This window comes from Narcine bancroftii, chromosome 4 (genome assembly GCF_036971445.1).
Source record: "Narcine bancroftii isolate sNarBan1 chromosome 4, sNarBan1.hap1, whole genome shotgun sequence".
NCBI lineage: Eukaryota > Metazoa > Chordata > Chondrichthyes > Torpediniformes > Narcinidae > Narcine > Narcine bancroftii.
Window position 1 is genome coordinate 300,595,676 of NC_091472.1, and position 27,046 is coordinate 300,622,721.

The 27,046-nt window shown below is 38.3% G+C and overlaps 1 protein-coding gene across 5 annotated transcripts in view; it reads left to right on the plus strand.

Annotated features, from left to right (window-relative positions):
- fastkd1 (FAST kinase domains 1) overlaps window positions 1-27,046 on the plus strand; it is a 61,683-nt gene that overhangs the window by 18,889 nt on the left and 15,748 nt on the right. For 4 of the 5 annotated variants that reach the window (XM_069935695.1, XM_069935694.1, XM_069935698.1 and 1 more), the window contains 8 exons: window positions 2,358-2,756; window positions 3,148-3,258; window positions 3,380-3,511; window positions 12,126-12,612; window positions 14,508-14,622; window positions 22,540-22,668; window positions 23,992-24,123; window positions 25,643-25,756. In XM_069935695.1, the coding sequence (XP_069791796.1) occupies window positions 2,358-2,756; window positions 3,148-3,258; window positions 3,380-3,511; window positions 12,126-12,612; window positions 14,508-14,622; window positions 22,540-22,668; window positions 23,992-24,123; window positions 25,643-25,756 (1,619 nt within the window). The remainder of the gene's footprint in view (window positions 1-2,357; window positions 2,757-3,147; window positions 3,259-3,379; window positions 3,512-12,125; window positions 12,613-14,507; window positions 14,623-22,539; window positions 22,669-23,991; window positions 24,124-25,642; window positions 25,757-27,046) is intronic. The other variant, XM_069935699.1, reaches the window with a different exon arrangement.

Consider the following 27,046-nt stretch of genomic DNA (forward strand, 5'->3'; position numbering starts at 1 on the left):
CTATCACTGTAGAACTGATCTCTCTCACTCTCTCTCTTTCTCTCTCTCTCAGAGAAAGCCCGTTTGACTCCCTCTGCTTGGAAAACCACATGACCCTCCTAGAACAGCAAATTCCCCTCCAGATAATCTGCGGCTCCGACAAGCTCTTTCATCTGTTGCCTTTTTCTAAACAGCAATCCATTAGTGAAGTCTCTTGGGCACTCTCCAAAGCTTTTGTAAAGACTGTTGGCCCCAGCATGTCTAGCATGAGCAGAGCTCCAGTATTTTAAATAAGATCTGTTTTAAACCCTTCCCCCAATTTATCTCCAGTATCTATATTCTGTCACAATAGAAAGGAAGCATATAGTGTTTCTGTGGAAAATGTGAAGTTATTCACTTTGGAAGGAGCATAAGAGTAGAATTTTACTTCATAAAAACGTATTAGTGCTGGTGTTCAGAGAAGACTGGATGTGTACGTGGAAGTAATAATGAAAGATAACCAATAAATCGGAAGGCAAATAGAATATTGACCTTTATTTTACAGGTAGTCCTCAACTTACCAAGGGGTAAGTTCTGTACTGACTGACCAGTTGTATCTCAAAATGGACACAAGTCAGACATGCACGGTTTTATCATTTGTCAAATACAGAATGGCGGCTAGCCTCACCCCGGCTGCCCACCCCTCTGAGCTGCCAATCACGGATCCTTGCACCAGTTGCCTGTGCATACTAACTCCCAACCATGCATCCTGTCCCACTGCCGTTTCCTTGCCCCAGCATCCCAAACTCAGATTTACCACCTGATCCCAGCTCCCAAAGCCTTGAAAGAAGTAGGTACTGTAGCTGTACTTACAGAGGCAAAAGTTTGACCTGTGAAAAAGTTAACCCTTTATTTGGGCCCGAAAAATGGTCCAAAAATTCGATGATAACATGGTATATTTTTAATTTTTTAAAAAAAATTCAGTCATATATACGAATGGTTGTAAGTCGCATAGGTTGTCAGACAGAGAATACCTGTAGTAAGAAAGATGTACAGAGGGAAAGATGTCATGCTATAACTACTGTACAAGGCTTTCATGTCCCCATATCTGTTGAATTCTGTTGGCAGTTTTGAATTCTTCCTTGGAAAAAGTTTAGATATACTTTAGATTGATAAGATTAATTTCTTTTAAATTTAGACATACAGCACAGTAACAGACCCTTTCGACTCACGAGCCAGTGCCGCTCAATTACACCCAATTAACCTACACCCCTGGTATGTTTTGGAGGGTGGGAAGGGAAACCAGAGCCCTCAGAGAAAACTCACACAGACATGGGGAGAATGTACAAACTCCTTACAGATAGCATGGGATTCAAATCGCTGGCGCTGGCGCTGTAACAGCATTGCGCTGACCAACACCAACAGTGCTGCCAAAGGTTTTTTTTCACCGAAGTTTGGATACATTTAGTCTATATTCTTGGTGGTGTGAGGGCACCTCTGGACAGGTAGATCAACTGGTAGAGCTCCTGCCTCACAATGCCAGAGACAGCTTCCATTATGACCTCAGGTGCTATGTGGGTGGAGTTTGCACATTCCCTCTGTGGCAGCTTGAGCTTCCTCTTGTTGCTCTAATTTTCTTATATCACCCAAAGACGTGCAGGTGGCCAGTACAAGTCGTGGCTGGATAGTGGTAGAATTTGGGAGTGACATGAAAATATGTAGAGGGTAAAAACTGAGATTAATATAAAATTAACAGTAGGTAGTCAATGCAGTGGCTGTAAGGGCTTGTTTCCATGTAGTATCTCAGATTTTATCTCATTGCAAAATGCAATATTGTGGGTAGAGGATTGACAGGATAAAAGGATGTCCATTAAAGTTTGTGATGAGAAATTTCTGATTTATTGTCAGAGTACATGCATATCATCCCTGAGGGTTACGAATTGAGGCTCATGGGAATCAGATAGGAAAGTAAAGTTGAAACACTTACTGAATTTTACAAAGGTTTACTGTAATGCTAATTTTTATATTCTCATGTTCTTAGTACTCTTTCATATAGTATTTTGTGAATGATGTGGTGTTGCTCCAAAGCCAGATCGCATGTACCTACTTTTGAAAATATTCCTTTTAAGCAATAAAAATAGATAATGACGAAATACAAAACAACTTGAATTTCTAACATCAGTTTTGAAAGTAATTCTTGTGCAGAATTAAAGTATGTATTCATAGTTTTCTGGAGAAACCCCTGTTAAATTTATTTCATCATTCATTATATATTCTGGTACAGTAAAAATGTCTGCAGGTTTTCCTGTATGATGGGAGATAAAATACTGTACATTACAATGAATGACTTTGGAAACATTAATTATGTCAAAGCTAATTATATTTTTTCTGTTGAATAGGATACTATCGTCATTAATGTTGAGCATTTCTGCTTTGACATCCAAGCACTTTCGGAATTGTCTAATAGAAAAGATAGAATTTCTATTGGATGCCAGGGATCCTTCTCAGTTTAACAATTCACGCCGACTTGTACAGTTTCTACGCAATGTCAAGTTCAGTTACCGTCCATTGTTGGAAAAGTGCAATGAGATTTTTCTTCACAACATAAAAAATTTAGATGCTGATAATATAAGCATTATCCTTGGAGTGTACCAGTCACTTCATTTCAACAATTGTGACTTTCGGCTAGCTGCTAAGTGGAGACTTATTGAACTTATGAATACTCACACTGATCCTGTGAGTTTTGCCAGACTTTTTGCAGCATTAGGACCTTTGTCTCAAAAGGAGGTTAGGGAAAGGTATGTTAATAACTTTGTCATATCTAGTATCTAAATTTAACTTCATACCACTTTTATATTATTTAAGAAAAATCTGATGTTGTAATCTTTAGGTTTAAAAGTGACACTTGAAATAAAGTAAGTGTTTTTTGAGATTTTTATTTCTATTTAGTGTCCTGAATGTAAATCCCTACAAAAAATGAATGGATGACATTACATTATGTTAAAAGTTCTATCAGTTAAAGCCAACAAATATATTTTAATACTGCCTAGTTTCAATCAATTACAAATACAGCAAAATATGTAATTCAGAAATATCAATCTATTTATAGCATTATTATGCTTTGTTGCATATTTAACAAGCTTGTATCTTGCTGTTTTCTGCACTTTCTTCCTCCCATTTATTGTAAAGACTTGAATCAACGGCCTTGTTAATGATTGAAGAGTTTAGCCATGTCCAAACATTGGCAGTAGTTGAAACCATGGCAGAGATGGAATGTCGAAATCTACAACTAATTCAGAAGTAAGTAAGATCACAAGGAAGCATAATGTAATGGATATAGAAAAATGTATATTCAGTGCAGTAACTTCATATGATTTATAGTAGTTTTAGTGCCAAACAAGTTTTCTCTCTCTACATTTAGAGTTGCATCAAGTTTGTCCAAACATTTGGATGTGTACAAGCCACTGGATGCTGCAAAGATAACACAGGCATTGCTGTCACTTCGTTGTCAAAAAACAGATTTATTTGCAAAATTAAGGCAAATATTAATAAGGTAAAATTAATATTAATGTATTAGAGGAAAACACTTAGGTTGTGGGTTACCTGAGAGTGGAAAATTAGATGTTCATACATGTTGCAAGCAACCCAAGCAGAACAAGAGATCTATAAGTTTGCATTTAGCTTCTTGGAGGCAACGGAGAAAGCCAAAGACAAGACAGGTTTATGTGGGAGTATGAAGTAGATGTAAAATGGCATGCAACTGTGAGTTCAAAATGACTATTGACTATCCAAGCTTTTTTTTTAATTTAAATTTTATTGAGTTTTTAAAAAAAATGTAGTTATTTAAATCACAAGTTACAAAACATAAATTTATCCATAAAATAGAAACAAGCATGGCAACAAATATAATAACCATATGTGTGTATTTAGATCTCTAATGACAGAAAAAAATTGCCATTCATTAATATGCTTCACCACAGCATCCACCACTATTCTCCTCCTTCCCCTCCCACCCCCCCCAAAACCCAGTAAACTTAGATATTTGCCCTATTTTTGTGTATTGATGTCCAATTTATTGAACTGTTCATAAGATGTGTTCAAACACGGCCACTTTGGCCATTTCTGAGGCCCACTCCTGAAATTATGATCTCCCCCTGCCCCCACCCAACCACAAATTCTTCCAACCTTGAAGTGTAATTTGTCTTCCCACCATTATACTTGTCTGAATCCAATTTTGAGAGCATTTATCTCCAAATAACCAAAGTGTGTCTCCCAAAACAAAAGAGTCTGGGTGATGTGAAGCTTTGTTGAAAATGTAAAGAAGATTGAAGGCAAATAGGTCAGAATGGTAATGGAATAGAGGTACAGATATGTAGGAATAAAAGGCTTATAATAGTGGTAGTGTATTTGAACATAAGAAGTTGTTACAGGATTTGCTTTTGTATAAAAAGCTTCAAGGAGGTGAAGGTTTTAAGCTATGTCCAGGAGAGTATTTGCTGGCAAAGAGGATTGAATTTTAGAGAATATAACCAGGTAAATGTTGGTGGGAGAACATCTTGAAGATGATCTTCACACCTCTAAGTTTCAAGATATTTAAGAAAAGGAATATGAATGGCTTGGAAATTACAGTTCAGAACGATGATAAAGCTGAATTCAACATAATGGAAAAGAGTATAGGAAAAATAGGTTGAGAGAAGTTGATTGCAGGTAAGTCTAAATCTAACAAGAGGGAATAATTTAAAAGTGAAATAGTGGAAGTTCAAAGCAAATGCCTCTTTCTGAAAATAGGGTAGGGAGCTCTGGATGTCGAGAGAAAATGGGGGAGATGTGTCAGGAGAATAAAAAGTGTGGGGGATGCTTTAAGAAGAAATTAGGATAGCAGAGCAAGAATTGTCAATGGTGGACAAAATTAAGGAAAATTCCAAAGCAATTTATAGCCAGAGATAGAGTAGGACCCATTAGGAACCAAAGGAGCAACATGTACATGGAGCTAGAGGGTGTAGGTGATGTCTTAGATAAACTTATGCCATCTATCCACACCAATAAGAAGATTATAGAACTATTGATTACTGCAACACCGAAACAGCCCTTTCTGCCCATCTGATTCGTGTTGAATTATCTTTTTGTCTTGTTGCACCTGGACCATAGTCCTCCATACCCCTCCCATCCACATACCTATCCAAATTTATCTTAACTGTTGGAATCGAACCTGCATCCACCAATTCTGATACTTTCACCACCCTCTTGAATGGAGGTTCCCCTGAATGTTTCTCTCAAACATTTTAGCTTTCACTTTTAACCCATGTCCTCTAGTCTTGTATCACCCAATCTCAGTGGAAAAAGCCGACTTATAGTTAACTCCTCATAATTTTGTATACCTTTATCAAATGTCCCCTCACTCTCGACGCTTCCGGAAGTAATATCCAAACCTATTCAACCTATTTTATCACTCATCTCCTCAAGCCCTGGCAATGTCCTTGTAAATTTTACCTGCATGCTTTCAATCTTTCTTGTAGGTGGGTGACCAAAGCTGCACACAACACTCCATATTTGTCATCCCCAATATCTTGTACAAGTTCCAACCCTGTACTCAATACTTTATATAGGTCAATGTGCCAAAAGCTCTCTTTACAACCTGAGATGCCACTTTCAAGGAATTGTATATCCATATTCCTAGATCACTCCATTCTGCACTCCACAGTGTACTCTCATTTACAATCCAAGCCTTATCTTGGTTTTCCACACAAAGTGCATCACCTCACATTTAGAACATTGAACACTACGGTACAGTGCAGGGCCTTCAGCCCTTGAAGTTGTGGTGGCCCATATATCTCTTTAAAATAAAAGTACACAGCTCCCTACTCCGTAACTCTCTATTCTTCTTCCATCCATGTTCCTGTCCAAGAGTCTCTCAAATGCCCCTAATATTTCAGCCTTCATCACCATCCCTGGCAAGGCATTCCAGGCACCCACAACCTCTTAAAAAAAAAAAACCTTCCCCTTGATGTATCCTCTAAATTTCCCTCCATTTGCTTTGTACATGTGTTCTCTGGTGTTTGCCATTCCTTCCCTGGGAAAAAGGTGCTGGCTGTCCACTCTATCTATGCCTCTCATAATCTTGTAGACTTCTATTAAGTCTCCTCTCATCCTTCTATGCTCCAAAGAGAAAAGTCTCTGCTCTGCTAATCTTGCTTCTTAAGACTTGTTTTCCAATCCTGGTAAATCTCTTCTGAATCCTCTCCATGGCTTCCAGATCCTTTCTATAATGATGTGACCAGAACTGAACATCATGCTCTTAAGTGTGGTGTCACCAGAGATATGTAGAGTTGCAACATGACCTCTTGACTCTTGATTTATCTGCATTAAATCCCATCTACCATTTTGCAGCCTATTTTTTCAGCTGGTCCAGATCCTGCAGCAAGCTTTAAAGCTTTCCTTGCTGTCCACTACCTCCCTAATCTTAGTGGAATCTGTAAATTTACAGATCTGATTTGCTACATTAGAGTCAGTGCCAGAAGAGATCTAATTGGGGGATATTAGGATAACTGTGGTGGGGGGGGCACAAACTGCCATTAGAGTACTCACTCAGCCGGGGTATAGCCATGGACCTCCTCCATCCGCTGCATCATCACACTTCCCCTTCCCTCCGACGAGCTTGTAACTGCACTGAAGTCATTTAAAAGACACATAAAATGCAAACAAACCTTTTTACATGATATACCAACAGTTGCCTGCAGAAAATTGGGTCCCCCGCCATACTATTGTCAACATTTCACAGAGAAAAAAAACCAAAGACGGCCAAAGATGTGATTACAATAATTCCCTCTAATCATAAAAGAATTTATAAGGATTTCAATCATGAATTCGCCCATCGTTATTGAATGAAGATCTACCGGGACCAATCCTGAAGAGGGCGCACAAAATCAGTGAACCGGTGTGGACTCGAAAGGCCAACATGGCCTGTTTCCGCTCCATAAATGGTTATATGGTTATATGGTTAAGGGAGGTGCAATTGTCAAAGACCTGCACATTTAAGCAAATTCAGATCATCAACATTTTGAAAACATGTTACAAACAGGTCAAGTTTGCTGAATGTTTTTAGATTTATATAAGGTGGGAAACAGTGATCCTTAATTCACTCAGGATCAGGCAGGATTGAGGCCAAAATGTGCAGGTTGCAACACCATTCCTTTTGATTTAAAATTAGTAATAAGTGAAATAAAAGTTAACTTACAAAACTTGGATACGTAAAAGAACTCGGTGTAATTCTTCTCGCACCAGTCCAGGGTAGAAGTAGGCTCTTCCCAGAAGCCTGGCCTGTCATAGCTGAGCGCCATGTTTGAAGACTGAGGCGGGCCAGCTGGATGATGGGGAAGGAGGAGCCATCATCACTCTGGCAACCCAAAATACCTACCTGTCCCTTGTCATTCACGAGTCAGGCCATGCTCTCTGGCCTCCCACACCGGGTGATGATTTCAGGGGTGAGGCCAAGCCCCTTCGCTCACTCAGCAAGCTGGAGCTGTTTCAGTGCGGGAGGGAGTCAGCAGGTTACGTGGGGACAAAAACCACGTGATTCATTGGTGGCACCTCCTTTGATGGTGTCACCCAGTGTGGTTCGCAAACCCATAGTGATGCTAGTGCTGAGGGTGTCTTGGGGGGAGCATGACTCATTTGGGTGGGAGCATGACTCATTTGGGTGGAGGGGGCATGGCCTGCAAATACCTGTGCCCCCTCCCATGATGCTGAGCCTGCTACATTAATATCCAAACTACAAAGGACCTAACACTGATCCCTGAGGCACACTTCTAGTCATAGGCGAAGTTAGAGAATTCAGGAGTGGGTAGTGAAATTCTAAAACGTTATTATTAAAAAGGTGTTGGATGATTTGGCTGCAGTCTTAAATCCCCAAGGCCTGATGAGATATATCAGCTGCAATGGCAAAGAAAAGAGGAGATTGACAGACCACTGACCGAGATTGTTGCTCGAGATGACTTGAGAATAGTAAATAGGGAAAGCTTATTTAAAAAGGCATCAGAATAAGCCAAGTGATTAAGATTTTTGTAGACAGGACTAATCTGCACTTGAAGAGACATGAATTAACCAGAGGTGGTCATCCTGGCTTTAAGGAGAGATTCTGACTAATTGGTGAAAATTTTTAATTGGTAACGAAGTGTATTGATGATAGCCGTTCAGTTGACGTAGTCACAGATAGCATAAAAATTGAAGGTGGCATTGATAGTAAACCAGGTAATTTTAGGCTGTGAGACAATATAAATTAATTGAAAAATGGTCTATGGATTTTAATCCTGGTTTGTGTGAGGTTATACAGGTACATAATTTTTTTTTCCAAATTTCTGAAAACCAAGCATGTTTTCCATGGATGTCATCTGCATACCAAAGCTCTCGTTTGGTGCCAAATATGACCCAACGCAACCCACACACAACTCGAGCTTGAATATCCTGTGTCGGTAATTAGTGGAACCCTAGAGGATCCCTGCTTTATAGGTGTCAGCAGAAAAATTCACCATATACAGATACCTGATTCGTCATAGATGGCCTGATGCCTGGACGGCCCCCACCACCACCCCCTCCCCAAGTTCGGCACTGATGCAAGTGCTCCCCGGTGCCGCTAGTGCCAGCTGTTGCAAGCACACCCCCCGCCCCCCAAGTGATCCTTCTACTTGGAATGTCTCTTTGTTTTGCACGAATTTGAAATCAGTGCAATTACTTAACATACCGCCATTACTATTATTCTGTTATCCTAAAAATTCCCAAAAGTGTCTGTACCCAAGGGTTTCAGATAAAAGATTCTGTACCTGTATATTTTGGAAGAATAAATAAGGCTTTGGCAATCAAAATGAATGGTAAGCCCCCAAGGGAGTACCACGGAACAGTGGGGTCTTGGTGAACAAGTCCAAGGATGCCTGAAGATGGCAGTGCAGGTTGATAAGATGGTGGTGAAGACGTACAAGGTGCTTATCTGGGGCTTAGAACATAGGAGGAGAGAGAATATTATACAACAGAGGTGCACCCAGCTGCACCTCCTGGAAGACTGAGTTAGGGAACTGGAGCTGGATGAACTCTGAATTATTCAGGAGGCAGAGGTAGTGATAGAGAGGAGCTTCGGGGAGATAGTAACCCCCAAATGTCAGGTGGCAGGTAGCTGGGTGACTGTTGGAGAGAAGGGAATAGGCAAACAGTGCAGAGCGCCCCTTGGCTATTCCTCTCAACAATAAGCTTACTGTTTTGGTTACTGTTCGTGGGGGGATGGGTGAGAGGATGTACCAAGGATAAGTCGTGGTGGTCATGTCTCCAGTGCAGAGGCTGGACCCTTGGCTCAGGAGGGAAGGGGGGAAAAGAGGAGTGCTATGATGATTGGGGACTCGTTGGTTAGGTGAGTGGATAGGTTTTGTGAGTGAAATCGAGACTCCATGATGGTATTTTGCCTCCCAGGTTCCAGGGTCATTGATGGCTCTGATCTAGTTCACAGGATTCTGGAGGGGGAGGGGGAGCAGCCAGATGTCGTGGTCTTCATGGGGACTAATTATATAAATAGGAGTAGTGATGAGGTCCTGAAGAGGGAATATAGGGAATTAGGTAAGAAGTTAAAAAGCAGGACCTCAAGGATGGTAATCTTGTGATTGCTGTCTGTCCCATACAGCAGAGAGGATGGGAATAGGAAGTTGTGGCAAATGAATGTGCGGGTGAAGAGTTGGTGCAGGGGGTAGGATTTGTGGATCATTGGGATCCCTTCTGGGGAAGGATGGGCTACACCTGAACTGGAAAGGGACCAATATCCTGGCGGACAAGTTTGCTAGAACTCTTGAGGAGGGTTTAAACTAGTTTGACGGGGTGGGGGGGGGGGTGGGAAGCAGAATGTGAGTGCAGAGAATAGGGCAGAAGGTCAAAACCATGATGCTCTGTGTTCTGAGTTTGTGAGGAAGGACAGACATAAATGTAGCTAGTAAGAGGGTCTGAAATGTCTCTTTCAATGCTGGGAGTATTAGGAATAAAAGGGATGAATTTAGAGCATGAAATTAAGATGTTATGGCCATAAGAGAGGCTTGGCTGGAGGAAGGGCAGGATTGGCTGATGCAGGTACCAGGGTTTAGGTGTTTTTAAAGGAATAGGATTGGAGGTAAGAGAGTAGGGGTAGTGGAGTAGCATTACTAGTCAGGATTAGTTTCATGGCTATAGAAAGGGAGGATGCTGCAGAGGGAGTGTCCACTGAGATGGCGTGGGTAGAAGTCAGAGATAGGAATGGAGCGATCACTGTACTAGGAGTAGTCTGTAGGCCCCCAAATAGCCCTCAGGACAATGAGGAGCAGATAAGCAGGCAGAATTTTGAATGGTGCAGGAAATACAGCATTGTAGTTATGGGTAATTTCAACTTCTCTAATATTGACTGGCACTTCCTAATTGCAAGAGGGATAGATGAGGCTGAATTTGTCAGGTGTGTTCAAGAAGTATTCCTGACACAATATTTGGACTGGCTGATGAGAGGAGAGGCCAAACTGCATCTCATTCTGGGTAATGAACCTGGTCAGATGACAGACCACTCTGGTGGGGGAGCATTTTGGTGAGTTACCTCCAACTCCCTGAGCTTTAGCATAGCTATGGATAAAGATAAAAACAGACAAAATGAGGAAGTCTTTAATTGGGGGAAGGCTAATCATGATTGGATGAGGCAGGACGTAGCAAGAGTAAATTGGAAACAGATGTTCAAGGTTATGCAGTGCTACATTTAGCAGCAACAGCTGGGACTGGAACAGGACAAGCTGGAAAGCTTGTGGAAAACCCCATTTGGAAGACGGGTTGTGAGTGCTTGGCTCAGCCTGGTCAAAGCCCTTGTAGTTCAGCGTGGTCAAAGCCCTTGTGGTTAATGCAAAAGGAGAGGACTGGCTCCCAAATGTTTCACTTGAAATAAGAGAAACAAAAAGGAACTCTGTGATGACCTGAAAGAAAGAGGTTATCATCTGGAAAACCCTGATGGTGGAAGTTTTTTCAGCAAGACACTGATGTGGCTGATTAACAGGGATCAGTTTGTGTCCAGGAACAACAAATTTCTCTCTGAAAACTGACAACAACCCTCCTGAGTAACCATTAAGCACCAAAGCCTAGTGAACTTCATAAATATTAAATTCTGTGCACAGTATAAGAATTGCCTGCAACCAGTGAACTTGGAGGAATAAGAAGTGAGATTGGACTGTGAATCAAAGAACTTTTTTTGAACTTATCCACACATAGATGTGCGGTTAGAATTAGAATGGGGTTAAGTTAGGTTAGTTAAGTTAATAATGATAAGTTAAAGTATGATTCTGTTTTCATGTTTAAAGATAATTAAAAGCACCTTTTGTTTAAGTAACCATTTATCTTGGTGAATATCTATTGCTGCTGGGTTTTGGGGTGCTCTGGGCTCATAACACTGGTAACTTTTACCTCCTTTCTTTCTCTCTCTGTCTCTCTCTGTCTGTCTGTCTGTCTCTCTCTCTCTCTCTCTCTCTCTCTGTCTCCCTCCTTCTGATCTACCTCTGGTCTTCCTATTTTTGTTCCCTTTTCCATACCCCACTTGAGCCCCCATCACCCTTTTCACTCCTCTGTTCCAGCATCATCTCTCCATCATGTGTTACTCTTCCTCTATCCGTATATCACCTGCTGGCCCCTGTTACACCCCTCCTCATTTGTCTGTAAACTTGTAAAATTCCATCTCCAGTCTCCATCCTGATGCAGGATCTCGACCTTAAAAGTCGACAATTCCTTCCTACTTCTCCCCCTACAGGAGCTGCTCAATCTTGTGTTACCTCAATAGTTTGTTTTTTGCTCCTGGTGTCTGTATTTAAAAATGTAATTAGAATTGCTATTTAAAGTTGAGGAAATCACACCATGTACTCTAATTATTGATGTGATTACCACATGCATTGTAATATGTTTTGTATGTTACATTACAGGTAGAACAGTCTTTGTACAATCTCTCAAGGCTTGTCTTGCTTCACATCATTCAACTCCCAGTAAATGTTAATAACCAATTTTTGATTTTAAGAATCTATTCCAGAACAGGTGCATATTTAAGCAATTGGCTAGTTCCCATCACTTGGTTGCAAGTTACTAACTCATTGATAATCTTGAAACACTCATAATTTAGTCATTTTACTCTTCCTGTATTCCAGCTATCTTCATCTTAGTGTTGTTCCCTATGAGATATCCATGTTAACTCGGGTCCTCTCCCTGCTTCCTTCTCCACGAACTGATCACTTGATTCCTGCTCGTATCATTGACGTCTTGCCTCAGTGCAACTTAAGTGACTTGAATGCATTCGCCTTTGCCATTACCAAGTGGGTGCGGAACCGCTCTTCATACCAACCTGGGACAGGAACTGTGCATGTGAAGCTTCTTCAAAAAATAAATATATGTGGCTTGGAGAGACTGCAGAAAGCAAATGATTTGGACCTTTTACTAGAAGAGCTAAAATACGTTAGTGGGGAATGGTTTGAAGAAGTTCTTGAAGAAGAAACGATGGCAAGCTTTGAGCGATTGATAAGGCAAATAACTTGGTCCAATGTTTCTGAATTTGCAATATTTCTAACCAAAACAAATTGCCTGCATCCTGGTCTTCTGGATCAAGTAGCATCTGTCACACTTGATCATATCAGCAAGGTATGTAAAAGCATATAACCTCATTAAGAAAGAGGCACATGTTATTCACAATTTGCAACATTTGTTAAAGTAATGACCCTAAATTCTCTGCGCAACAACCTTTTTTCCAATTGACATGATGAATGATTGTCTAATTGTTTCATCCTCTACTTCAGTTCTTCTTAATGAAGTTATGAAAACTTGGATTTTTTTCTTTGCAAATTTCTTTTGTATCAGTTTCCACCATTCTTTCAAATAGTGCATTCAATGTAACTCCCTAATGAAATTATTAGTTTAATTTTTCAATATTTTTGAAACATTCAAGTTTTCCAAATAATCTACAATAGAAAGATATTGAAAGGAAGTAACATTAAATGCAGTACAACTCCGATTATCCAATATCAGATTCTCTGAAATCCTCAGTTATCCGAAACTTTTTAAGTCCCCGGCAGGAGCGGGGCCTCAGTGGGGAGCAGTGGCAGTGGCCAGCATTTTTTTTTTTGGTGAGAATTAAACATTATTTTAATGCTTAAAAAACCTATCTTGTCGTTTGTTGTTGTTTTAACACTGTTACAAGTGATTTGCTTTTGCTGTTGGGCTGTTTTTAAAAAATGATCGGTTCTCCAAAAAAAAGTTTATCCTAAATGGTCATGGTTCTGACCATTTTGGATAATCAGAAAGGTATGTAGATTGAACCATGCCTTTTCAGATTTATGTTTTAGATGTGGAAAGGAGGTTGGTACATTTTTACATTCTACTTGGCAATGTCCAATGGTTAAACCTTTTTGGATGGAAATAGGTAATTTGTTAGAACGGATAACGGGGTTAAATTCCCACAGGATCCAATTTTATTTCTATTGGGGGATATAAAGGAGTTAAACCTAAATTAAAATTGAATATGTATCAAGTGAAATTTGTACAAATTGCTTTAGCAATAGTTAGGAAATATGTTGCTATAACTTGGAAATCAGATACAGGTTTAGGAATGCAAAGATGGCATGCACAAGTTTGGAGTCTCATACCACGTGAAAAAATTACTCATAACTTAAGAGATAAATACTATATATTTGCAAAGGTCTGGTATGAATATTTAAATGACACTCAGACATTCCCATTTTCCTAAAGATCTCTTTACATTAGAAGAAGTTTCATAATATGGAGTACAACTGTTATGAATCTCTTGTCCTGTACTTTCTTTCTTTTTAGTAGGGGTTAGTGGGAGGAGGAAAAGGGATATTAGTGGGGTGGGGGGGGGTTCTTCTTAATTCTCTATCTTTTTTTATTTTTTTTTATATATCACATGTATTAGTATTAGAAGTTGATTTATTGTAATGTATGAATTTTTGTGGTTTTAAATTTATAAATAAAATATTAAAAAGTTAAATTAATATAAAATTTGGAAAGGTACATGAATATGGACTGGGAGCAGGTCAGTGGGACTTGGCAGAATAATATGACAGCACAGACTGGAATGGCTGAAGGACCTGTTTCTGTGCTGTCATATTCGATGTATGCATTTTAATGATGGCAGAGAAACTATCTGCTACACACAACTTCCTCCTGAGCCTGGCTCAGTGTAGCTATTAACCCTTCTGCAGGTCTCTTGTGACGTTTTCAGGAGATTCACAGAACTTTTCCTCACCCTCTTCACTACTGTTCCTCACCACTCTGCCTTCCCCATCTGCCTCCCCCTCAGTACAAGCAAAGCTGCAGAGACCAAATGACTTCTTAGTGCTCTAATTTGTATGATGGAATATCAAGGTTAGAACCAACTTAGCTTTTAATCAAAATTTCATGATCACTAAACAAGAACCATTTTTCCTTTGAATAATGACTCATACAGATTATTTTGTATAGGTATCTTGTGGCCAAAAGACTCTTGACAAGAAGGATGCCTTTATTTTTCTTTAATGCAGATTCATTATTCAGCCACATATGCTATCTTGCTTCCATTCACTATCTTCAATTATGATCCTCCACAAACTGAAGATTTTTTTGAATCATGTATACAGCGATCCAGGCCCCATTTGAGTGAGTATCATCCTACATATTATGAAACTGCAATAGATAGCATGAAATAACCAAACAATTATTCCTAATTCAGTGGCTTCTCGTGTTCAAATACAGAGATTTAGGAGAGAAATGCGTCTTTTGCTGCACGTACTAATCAGATGCTCGAGTGTCAGCTGTTGGTTGTACTCAAATATTTTATTCATTGATGAAAATGAATGCTCTAACCAGAAATGAGGATTATTTTGTATATACAGGAACTTTTTGAGTTTTCTCAATGTGTAGATGACTGATGCATTACAAAATGATTGCTAGTGACTGTGTTGATCTTAATTTCAGTTTAGTATTCATATGTTTTATTGTATTCTATATTTAGTACTGTTTCATTGTTGAGTTAATCACCCAGCCTACACATCAGCAGTAATTATTGGAACTTGCTTTTTATTTCTGAAGGTGTTTGGAACAGAATAATCACTTGCTGATTGTTGATCTGGCCATCTTGTTTAAATAATGTATGCGCATATAATTGTTTGCTTCCTTGATGGACTTTGTTGGCACTCTGCACAAGTATATTCCATTGAGGCAGGTAAAGGATGTTAAGATAAAAGAACCATGTTATGCAAGGGATGTAGAAAATCTAGTTAAGAAAAAAAGCTTAAGAGAGGTTTAAGGAACTGATAGAGCATTAGAGAATTACAAGATTGCAAGAAAAGTGCTAAAGAAACAACTTGGGAGAGCAAGAGGAGGCCATGAGAAGGCCTTGGCGAGGAGGATTAAGAAAGACCCATTCTCCAAGTATGTGAAGAACAAAAGGATGAGTTCTGTAAGGATAAGACCCATCAGGGATAAGAGTGGAAACATGTGCATGGAGTTGGAGGAGGTAGTGGAGATCCTTGATGAATACTTTGCTTCAGTATTCACCAGTGAATAGGACCTTGACAATTGAGAAGATGACTTAAAGCGGACAGAAATGCTTGAGCATGTTGATATTAAGAAAGAGGATGCGTTAGAGCTTTTGAAAAGCATGAAGTTAGTTAAGTCACCAAGATCAGACATGATTTACTCAAGGCTACTGTGGGAAGCAAGGGGGGAGATCGCTGGGAAACTGGTGATGATCATCACTAGGGACAGGAAAAGTCCTGGAGGATTGAAAATGTTATTCCCCATTTCCTCAAGAAAGGAAATGGAGATAACCGAGGAAATGATAGACCAGTGAGTTTTACTTCATTGTGGGCAAGCTATCTGTCTGATGTTTCTCTTGGAATAAGTGGAACAGAAAGGAACTCTGATAGCCTGAAAGAAAGAGGTTATCACCTGGAGAATCCTGATGGGACAAGTTTCATCAGCAAAACATTGAGGTGACTATGTTATGGAAATTCCTGGAACCACAAATCTCTGCAAACCTACAAAGAACCTTCTTGAGCAGTAAACATCTACTTTTCAAACACCAAAGCCTGATGAACTTTATACATGTTAAATTCTGTGCACAGTATAAGAATTTCCTGCAACCAGAGAACTTTGATGAATGAGAAGTGAGATTGAACTGTGAACCAAAGAACTTTTCTTAAATTTACACACACATTACATACTCGTGCGCTTAGAATTAGAAGTGGGTTAAGTTGGGTTAGTTAAGTTAATAGAGATAAGTTAAAGTTTGATTCTGTTTTCATGTTTAAAAATAATTAAAAACAACTTTTGTTTAAGTAACTACTTGTCTTGATGAATGTCTATTGCTTCTGGGTTTTGGGGGTCCTTTGGGCTCGTAACAGTATCCATAGAACACTTAAAGTGTCTGCATAGGTTGATTGTTAAAAAGGCGAATGCTCTGTTGGCCGTCATTAACCATGGGATTGAGTTAAGAGTAGTGAGGTGATGTTGGCAGTATACAAGACTGGTTAGACCCCATTTGGAATATTGCATTCAGTTTTGATCATCTCATTACAGGAAGAATGTGGATGCTATCGAGAAGGTGCAAACAAGGATGTTGCCTGGATTAGAAAGTATACCTTATGAAGAAGGTTAAATGAATTTGGTCTTTTCTCCTTTTAGTGATGGAGGTTGAGAGGTGACCTGATAGAGGTGCACAAGATGATGAGAGGCATTGATCGTGTGGATGGCCAGAAGCTTTTTCCTAGGGATGAAATGGTTAACATAAGGGTGCATAGCTTTAACATGTATGGGAGTAAGAACGGGGGAATGCAAGAGGTAGTTTTGTTTACACAAAGTGGTAAGTGCGTGGAAAATGCACTGTTGGCATTAGTGGTGGTATAACTTTTAAGAGACTATTAGATAGGGACTTGGAACTGCAGTAGGGATATTTTAGACAGTTGATAAAGTGGATTATTAGGTCAGCACAACACTGTGAGTCGAAGGGCCTGTAGTGCACTATAGATTTCTATGTTGTACAGAAGCATTTTGGTAAACAAGATGTGAAGATAATTAAAATAGAAATTGGCCCTAATATTTATTAAAAATTTTATATTTTTTTAAACTCTCATCTCCTTCAAGACGATGGATGTGGAAATCTTGTTAACATTTCTCAGACATTGTTTTTTGGGAAGGGGGTGGATAAGAGACCTCTCTCTAAACCAAAATAAGGACACTGCTGAGAGACCTCACCAATGAATAAAGCAAGTAACTTTGTCAGTGAACATTCTGTTGTGCGGCCTTTGGTGCACCCTGATGATTACAAATGGTGCTGGGGGGACGTCGCATGATGATGTAGAGTCAGGATGGGAGATCTGACTCCTCCCGAGAAAATCAAAGAATTTACTCGTTAAATAAAAATAAGGAAGAAGAGGGAACTACCCTGGAATGTGATAAAATGCCACTCAAAAAGGACAGAGAAGTAGAAGAGAAGAACAAAGATGGAAAGGAATTACAGCTGGAAGGAAAAGAAGGGCCTACCTTGCAGATGAGACTGTGGGCTGGAGAGGGCCCAGCTCTCCATCCAAAATGAGCTCCCCAATCTGCCACACAGTGGGCTGTGGAGTCCCTGCTGTTGCACGTGGACGAACTGGTAGAAGGAATGACGCGAACACACATGCATGAGAAATCGCACAGGCATGAGCATCAGCAGAAGGGAGCCCTGGCTGAATGGCTTATAAAGTCGGTGAGCCAGGACCCGGCATCATCCGGGAGAATGGCAACTATACAAATTATTGAGGAAACTGAAGGATATATGGAAGAAGAAAGACGAGAAGAATTGGAAGAGGATATTGTACAGGGAGAAGGAGAAGAACAGACAAATCTGGAAGAGCTGTTGGAAGAGGAAGAAGAAGTGGTTAGGCTGAAACTTTTATCAGCTACAGCTATTAAAGATCCTTTAACTATTATAATGGAAGAATTAAAGTTGGTAAGGAAAGTTATTAAATGGTCTGAGGTTAAAATAGAAACCAAAATGCATGGGAAGATAGATAAAGTATATGGATAGATTAAAGAAGTTCAAATACAATATAATGCAGTAGATGAAAGAGTTAAGGTACTGGAACAAGAGAACTGACATTTTCAAGGTAGACTGGATGACTTCTCTGAAGCATTTGAGCATGATAAAGAGAAAAATGAAGAAATACTTGCAAAAGTGGACTCTCTGGAAAATTATAGTCACAGAAACAATGTCAAGATTATTGGTATTAAAGAAGAGGGAAGATATGATTAAGTTTATGCAGGGATGGATCTGTCAGATTTTGGGGCATAAACATTTTAAAGATGATATTGAGATAGAACGTGCCCATAGGGCTTTACGATCCAAACCCCCTCCGGAACAGGATCCAAGACCTATATTTCTTTTATATCAGTACATGAAAAAGTTTTGGAGTTAGCAAAACAAGCCAAAGAGTGAAAAGCACCGCTGGAAATAGAAGGCAGTAAAATCTTCATCTATCCCGATATTAATTTGGAATTATTGAAAAAATGTAAAAGTTTGAAACAATTAGGAAAATTCTGTGGAAGAAATGTTATACTTTTACACTACATTATCCAGCTACTTTGAAGATATTTCTACAAGATTAACAAAGTCAGACTTTCTGGAATCCAGATCGTGCGCAAGAATTTATGAAAAACTACCAGGTTTACATCAAGAAGTTGGCAAGAATGACAATTGAACTGATTATGGGGTTAGTTATTGATGGTTAGTTTGATTTTCTTTTACAGATGGACTTAAATTCTCAGGGGAGTTGGAGTGATGGAGAAACTGGTTGCTACTGAGTCACCGGAATTAATGTATTAAGGGGTGCATATGTTACATATCCCGGATAATAGAGGGGGCTAGCAGTGTCAAGAGAAATTTTTTGGCAGTGCTTTTGGGGGGCGGGGGTCTTTTGTCTATTATTTTTCTTTTCTACCTACTATATTTATGCATGATAAATGTTAATGAAATTTGATTTTAAAAAAAATTAGGATTATAGAATTGGTGAGAAGTCAGGAATTGACAAATAATTTATTATTAAAGGTCCTTTTGTGGAATATTTTACAATAATGGATAGTAATTTAAAATTTATTAGTTTTAATGTGAATGGACTTCATCACCCTATAAAAAGAAAGCGAGTTTTAGCATATCTTAAAAAATTAAAAGTAGATGTAGCTTTTATACAGGAAACCCATCTGACTGAAGAAGAACACCAGAAACTAAAGAGGGATTGGGTAGCTTCTCATTTTAATACCAAGGCTAGAGAGGTTGGTATTCTGATACATAAAAATTTATCTCTTTTGATTTAAAAAAAAAGTCATTCTAGACCCATTTAGTGGGTTTGCTTATTAAATGTTAAATTTTCTCAGAAAAATGGACACTGATGAATATCTGCACCCCTAACCTTGATGATTATAAGTTTATACAAGAGACTTTTTTTCAGTTGGGTGAGGCAAATGATAATATTTTGGGTGGGGGGGGGGGAATTTTAACTTTTGTTTAGGTAACAAGTGGTACTGTGTCCACCATGGGTTTGCTCTGTGTATTCAGTCAGGAGTCTGATGGATTAATGGTGCGTCCTGAATGATGAGCATTGTGAGTATAACTGCACAATGGTATATTTGACAATCTAGTCCTTAAGAGCAAGGTAAAGTTTTTCAATATTCATTCATTGTTTTTAAAATAGTACTTGGAGAGGCAGTGATAGTTTGAGAAACTTTCCAGTTTGAAAATTGTTAACAAGATTCTGTTGAAATCATAAACTTAACTTTATTTGATCATTCCAATTTTGCTTCAACACTGAAGCAAATATCAGCTTTGAGATCTCTTGAAGCAAAATCCCAGTTTGTTTTTATTGTGTGTAGAAGTTTTTTATACCATTGATTTGGATGTGAAAGAATATAAAATATTTTTGTATTTCTATTGAAATTATTCAAATTAATCCCTTGACCTAATGGTTATAATCAGAAACCTACAATGTTTATAGATGTGGCATCAGTCTAATGAACACTACAACACCGAAACAGGTCCCTTAGGCCCTTCTAGTCTGTGCCGAAACAATTTTTTTCCTAATTCCATTGAGCAGCACCCAGTCCATAGCCCTCCATACCTCTCCCATCCATGTACCTATTCAAATTCTTCTTAATGTTCAAATTGAGCTTATATTCACCACCTCAGCTAGCAGCTCGTTCCGCACTCCCACCACTCTCTGTGTGAAGACGTTCCCCCAAACATTTCCCCTTTCACTCTGGTTCATATCTCCCCTACCCTCAGTGAAAAAAGCCTATTGACATTTACTCTGTCCGTCCCCCTCGTAATTTTAAATACCTCTATCAAATCTCTCTTCTTTTTTCTATGGTCCAGGGAATAAAGTTCTAACCTGTTTAACCTTTCCCTGTAACTCAATTCCTGAAGTCCGAGCAACATTTCAGTAAATCTCTGCACTCTTAGGTGACAAAACTGCACACAATACTCCAAATTTGGATTCACTAATCTCTTCTACAACTTTACCATAACATCCAAACTCCTATTCTCAATATGGTGCAACTCCGATTATCCAAAATGGCCAGGACTGGGCCTATTTCGGATAAACGATATTTTCGAATAACGTCATATTTAAAAACAGCCTAATAGCAACATCAAATTGCTTGTAATCATGTTTAAACAACAACAAAGGAAGGCTTTTTAAGCATGAAATAATGTTTAATTCTTACTAAAAACAACCTGAACAAAATAAGATAAATTCAACACCAAACACTCAAAATTCTACTCCGGTTTTTCCTAAATTTTTTTCAACCTGTGACATCAGTTTGGTTCCAAAAACATTTCAGATGACTGAGGATTTCTGATTGTTTCAGATATCCTCATTTATCTGAAAAAAATATTTTGGAGACGAAAATACGTCACTTATGGGTCCAAAACCTTTGGATAACTGAGGATTTCTGATGACCTGATTTTGGATGATCAGAGTTGTATTTTACTTTGATTTGCCAATATTCCAGACACTCTTTATAACCCTATCCAACTGTGATGCCACTCTCAGGGAATTATCTGCCTCAATTCCTACACCCTTCTGTTCTAATGCACTCCTCAGTGCCCTACCATTCACCATGTATATCCTTACATTGTCCATCCAAAATGCAACACCTCACACTTGTCTGCATTAAATTCCATCTGTCGTTTTTCATCCCAATTTTCCAGCTGGTCTAGATCCCTCTACAAGCTTTGGAAACCTTTTTTGTTGTCGACGACACCTCCAATCTTAGTGTCATCTGCAAACTTGCTGATCCAATTTACTATATTATCATCCAGATCATTGATATGGATGACAAACAACAATGGTCCCAGCACTGATCTCACTAGCACACCACTAGTCACAGATTTCCAGTCTGAGAACCAATCATCTAGCACTATTTTCTGGCTCCACCCATCCAGCCATTGTCAAATCCAGATTCAGCGTCTGAATCTTCCTGACTAACCACCCATGTTGGACCTTGTCAACAGTCTTACTAAAGTCCATGAAGACAACAACCACTGCCTTTCCTTCTTCAACTTTTTTGATAATCTCCTTGATAAACTCTAGAAGATAGGTTAAATACAGACCTACCACTCACAAACCCATGTTGACTATTCCTAATCAGTTTCTGGGTATCCAAATATATCCAATCTCTTGGAACACCTTCCAAGAATTTATTTACTACTGACATCAGTCTCACCAGCCTATAATTTCCAGGGTTACTTTTGGAGCTTTTTATCAAACCACAGAACAATGTGAGCTACCCTCCCATCCTATGGCGCCATACCTGTGGCTTAAGTCATTTTAAATATTTCTGCCAGTGCCCCTGCAATTTCTACTCTTGCCTCCCTCGAGGTCTGAGAGAATATCTTGACATGCCCTGGGGAGTTATCCACCCTTTCTGTTTAAGACCTCTGCAAATAATACCTAATGAGTGTTACCTGCTTGGAATTAATTTATAGGAATTAATTTCTTTGGCTTGGCTTCGCGGATGAAGATTTATGGAGGGGGTAAAAAGTCCACGTCAGCTGCAGGCTCGTTTGTGGCTGACAAGTCCGATGCGGGACAGGCAGACACGGTTGCAGCGGTTGCAGGGGAAAATTGGTTGGTCGGGGTTGGGTGTTGGGTTTTTCCTCCTTTGCCTTTTGTCAGTGAGGTGGATTTTCAATAAATAACATTGTGCACTAATTTTTATCCTAGCTTTTGGTGATTATTCTATAGCTACATCACAATTTTGTGTTCATGTTACTTTCACATGTTGTAATTGCAAAATACCAATGCAGTTCAAAGTTTAGAGCGTTATTGTTGTAAATTTCCCAGTGGTAATGACTGCAAAACAATTTTTTTTTAGAATTACATTAATTTTGTCTTTGTTAATTGATTTCTGATGTTCAATGATTCAGTGGCTATTTTTCTTTTCTGACAGCAACTACATCTAAAAAATATTTAATTGGGTATAAATGCTGAAATGTGGTGAGGTCAAGATACAATATCAACACTTTTTTTTTTAAAACAGATTCATTTGACCCTCATCTTCTGGTGCTATTTGGTTATTCGCTAGCTCTTGCCAGCTACTTCCCAGAAGATATAATTAAGACTATTTTTAGTATTGATTTCTTAGTGAAATTGGACTCTCAGTTGGACAGTAAGTTCCTTTTACATTTTTGCATTGGACTTGTAGCTTTTTAAAGTTGTTAATAATTTGTTTTTAAATATTGTGCATCATTTATTTCTCTTTTTCCTTAAAAAACTGAATTTTTTGTTGAGGTGGTAAAGCAATGCATCTCAAAGAAAGCTTCCAATATATTTTGTGATGTCCGCAGAGAGCATAGGTGCTGTTGACATAATTTCTGATATCAAACATGCTGAGCAATCAATCACATAAAAGAAATCCCATGGATTGCATTTTTAAAATATTATACAGAGCACTAAATAAAGATATGTTTTTTAATGGAAGTTTACATTAATCACTTTATTTGTATAGTTAAACGTGAATTTTAAATAATGGATAATATTCCAATATCAGAAATATTCTGGCAAGCCATATATTCAGTATTTTACCAGCATCGCCTCAGAATAACTAGTGTTAGGCAATATTTATTACCTTAACTGACCACATTAGCATCTTGAGAATGGAAATATGTGTAAGGGTTAAACATTATCTTGATTTTGCTTCATGTTATCTTGAGTTTTACATTCAGTCAACACATTTTTGATTACCATTTTATGAGAAGTCTGCCACATTGCTATTATAGTACAACGCCAATTATCCAAAATCCTTAGTTAACCAAAGGGTTTTTTGGAGCCAGAAGTGACGTCTGTTCAGCTCCAAAAGATTTTTTGGATTATTGAGGATTTCAGAAAAATCATAAATTCTCATTTATCCGAAAAATTTCAAAGCCAAAATGATGTAATTTTGCCTCCAAAAAATTTTTGGATGGATGAGGATATCTGAAACAATCGGAAAGTCCTCATTATCCAAAAATTCTTTCAGAGACGAACTGATGTCACAGGTTGAAAAAAGTTTGGAAAAATTGGAGTAGAATTTTGACTTTTTGGTGTTGAGTTTATCTTATTTTGTTCAGGTTGATTTTTTGGTGAGAATTAAAAATTTCATGTTTTAAAAAGCCTTCCCTTGTTGTTAGTGTTGTTTAAACGCTGTTACATGTGATTTGCTGTTGCTACTGGGCTGTTTTTAAAAAATGACCAGTTATCAGAAAATATCATTTATCTGAAATAGGCCTGGTCCTGACCATTTCAGATAACTGGAGTTGTACTGTACTTTGATTTTCAAATATCATTTTCTGCAGTTTCCTTACATTTAAATTCTCAGGGAAACATCTTAAAAATGCCCGAGGTTCACAATGCACTGACAGAAACTAGTTGAATCATTCTGTGGAAGGGGGAGTGGACTTTTTGAAAAATAAAAGGCTGTAGTATATTACAATAACTTGATTTCTAATACCAGCTTTGTCAGATAATCTGAAAATGCGGATCAGGTTACGTTTAATGGAATTGAACAGAGCAGTCTGTATAGAGTGTCCAGAATTCCAGATCACTTGGTTTCATGACCGTTACTGCCAGCAGTTGCTAAATAAAGGTTAGTGATTACTCCTGTATATAGAATTTCTTTTTAGCTTTTCCTTGCTATTCCTCCTTTAATGCTGGTTCACAGCCTATGGGATGGAAATTGAATACATTTTCTGAAGTTTTTGTTTGGTTTATGTTTCTATGCATGAGCAGTGGAAGACCAATTAATTGAATATTTAGGGAAAACATTGCCTTAAGAAAATTTCCTTCCTAAAGCGTGTGTTGCAGTCCAGGTCAAGTTCAACAGTAGTTATCATCTTTTGGTGTTGACCTTTTTAAAAAAAAATCATTGCATTTTTTCATAGCCTTTCTTCATTCCATCATGAAGTTTAAATTTCTGTCCTGTAGTTTATACTATGCGCAGACTCAGAATTTACTGCAGGACTGATATTGATGGCAAATGCTTCATGATTCATTGCCATAATTTCCAGGGAAAATAAATTAACTATGCACCACCAAGCACATTAACAATGTCCAAAATGCATTTAAGACACCTGAAGGCCAAACATACAGTTTCTGATCATTTAATGGACACAAAGGTCACAGTAAGTAGGAATAAAGAATTGATTTAATTTTGTTTTTAAATACAATGTAGAGTGTGTCTATTAAATCTATATTTAAAAGGGACTGGCATACTCAGAGTTAGGTTCTAAATTTAACGTGATTCTTAATCATATATCTGTGCTGATTGTAATCCACGTCTTGCACACAAGGTCATTAAAGATGAATATTAAAATATCAGAGCACGTTTAGCTGTCAGAATTTTTATTGGTTTATTGGGGTTCCAGACATTAAGATCCTGGGATTATTTTTCTGCATTAATTTCTGAATGATTGTTTTATAGATTTTAGACTTGCAGCACCATTCTGTATGTGCTTGACATGTCAGCAAACTCGGTTCATGTTGATTTCCAGACAGGTACACTATTGATTATTTTTTATTGTGCTGTGGAATTGATATTACATATTATTACCACAGTTTCTAATTTCATTTGACCCAGCAACCACAGACTTTTGGGGACGACATTTTAGATGTTTACTACTCTTTCCATTGTAGGAAGATGATTGTCAAAGTTTGGATGATCTATAAGATTTTATAAATGTTGGGATCATAAATGAAAACATTCACTAAAATCGTAGAAGTAACTGTATACTTGGCATTGTTACTCCCCTGGCCATAGGGCTGGTGCAGTCCCAGGAAACCGTGGGACAGATCCAATTTATGAAAAGGAATAGCTATGACACTGTTGTGTATTTTACTGTGAATGAGCAAGTGCAACTACATTCAAGAAGATTTTAAGAGTCTATAACTGTTCATGCTATCAGAATAGATGTTGCTTGCTGTTCGTGCAGAATGTGTCAATAGTGGGAAATACACTACTCTTTTCATGTTGCATTTTATTAAAAATGTTTGCACTACATTCTTGTTAGCTAAATTTACCCATCTATTGGTGACTTAAATCAAATTTGTATGAGCTTCTTACTACAATGGAACATTAATTTTTTAATATATATGGTTTGATTTTGTAGGCAATGTTTCAATTGGTCCAGTGCAGCGACAAATTCATGAAATATTGGGCCAATTATTGGGAGGAAGTAACTATGTCAAAGCCTCCGTATTCACCCCATATTATTATTTCACAGGTATGTAATTCCACTTTTAACAGCCTCCTTTGAGTATAATCAATAAATATCTTTAAAGGATGGTAAATTTTCTGGTAGATTTATTTTTTGCTGCCTTAATTCTAGCAATTGTAATTCATTTTCATTAGATCTTAGGTTGTTTAGTACTTAAGTTTCAAAGTAGGTTTATTGGCTTTTAACTATATTTATAAAAAAGATCATTTTGAGTCTGTTTGGTCTTTTGATTATGGTAAGAAAATGTTTGGTTTTAAAGATGAAGTACATTAAATGAGTGTTATACAACTGAAGCCAAAAATTAGTTGGGAGAAACAAACTTGAACAGGAACAAACTACAGTTCCAAACATTAATCAAGTAATGTCCTATATTTTTTTAAATCTGTCAATTACAACAATATTTATGATAGTTGCATTTCAAAATTTAGATTTGAAGTAGAGAACTGTATCTCCCTGCCTTCCAAGTGTTCCTCTACATTCTGCATAGCTGTTAAATAGTTTTAAGATTTTGACTCAAGCCAAAGAGGAAAGTATGCCAACTTGGTTATTGTGTGCTTCCTCCATAAATAAAGTATAAGACGAATAGGAGATATTTTCCCATAAAAGGACTTCAGATGAACTCCATAGTTCAACCAAATTAGCAAGTGGATGACTTGTACAGCTGTCTGCTTGAAAGTTGTCTATATCTTAAGACTATATTGCAGAGACTTTTTATAAAGCCTGTGACAACATTTGTACTTCTCATTGAAGTCTGAAATTGCCAACTTAAAATGACAAGCACTTTACTGGTGCTGTGCTCCAAAATGCTTTGAACTTGTGTGGAGGTTCCTTTTATTGTCATGTAATAATATATTAAAAATGTATCTTTCTGATATACTTTAACTTTTGTCTGCTGTAAGACAAACAAAAAGTCACCATGAGCATTGTTGACTCCCTTAACAATAGATGAAAGAGGAGCAAAAGCGAGTCAATGAGTGTCTGTGAATTTGCCTCAAACGCATCCGCAGCCACATGAACTCCAGTTCGATCATCAACAACCTGAGTTCCAGATCCGAACCTCCAACATGATCAGGAAGCCTTCAACATCAAGGCCCTTTAGGAGCCCTTCTTTTCCTCAGCACCCTATCGAATCCTGGGCTCCAATACCTGGTTCACATGAGTCACTGTCAAGCAGCCCACAGCCTGTGAGATTCTCCCATCCATAAGTCGGCTGCAACCTCTGGGTCCTTCAGCTGCTGAACCCCTCACTGGTCCATGGCCAGTGGTCACCATCCTATAGGGTTATCTACTCTGCCT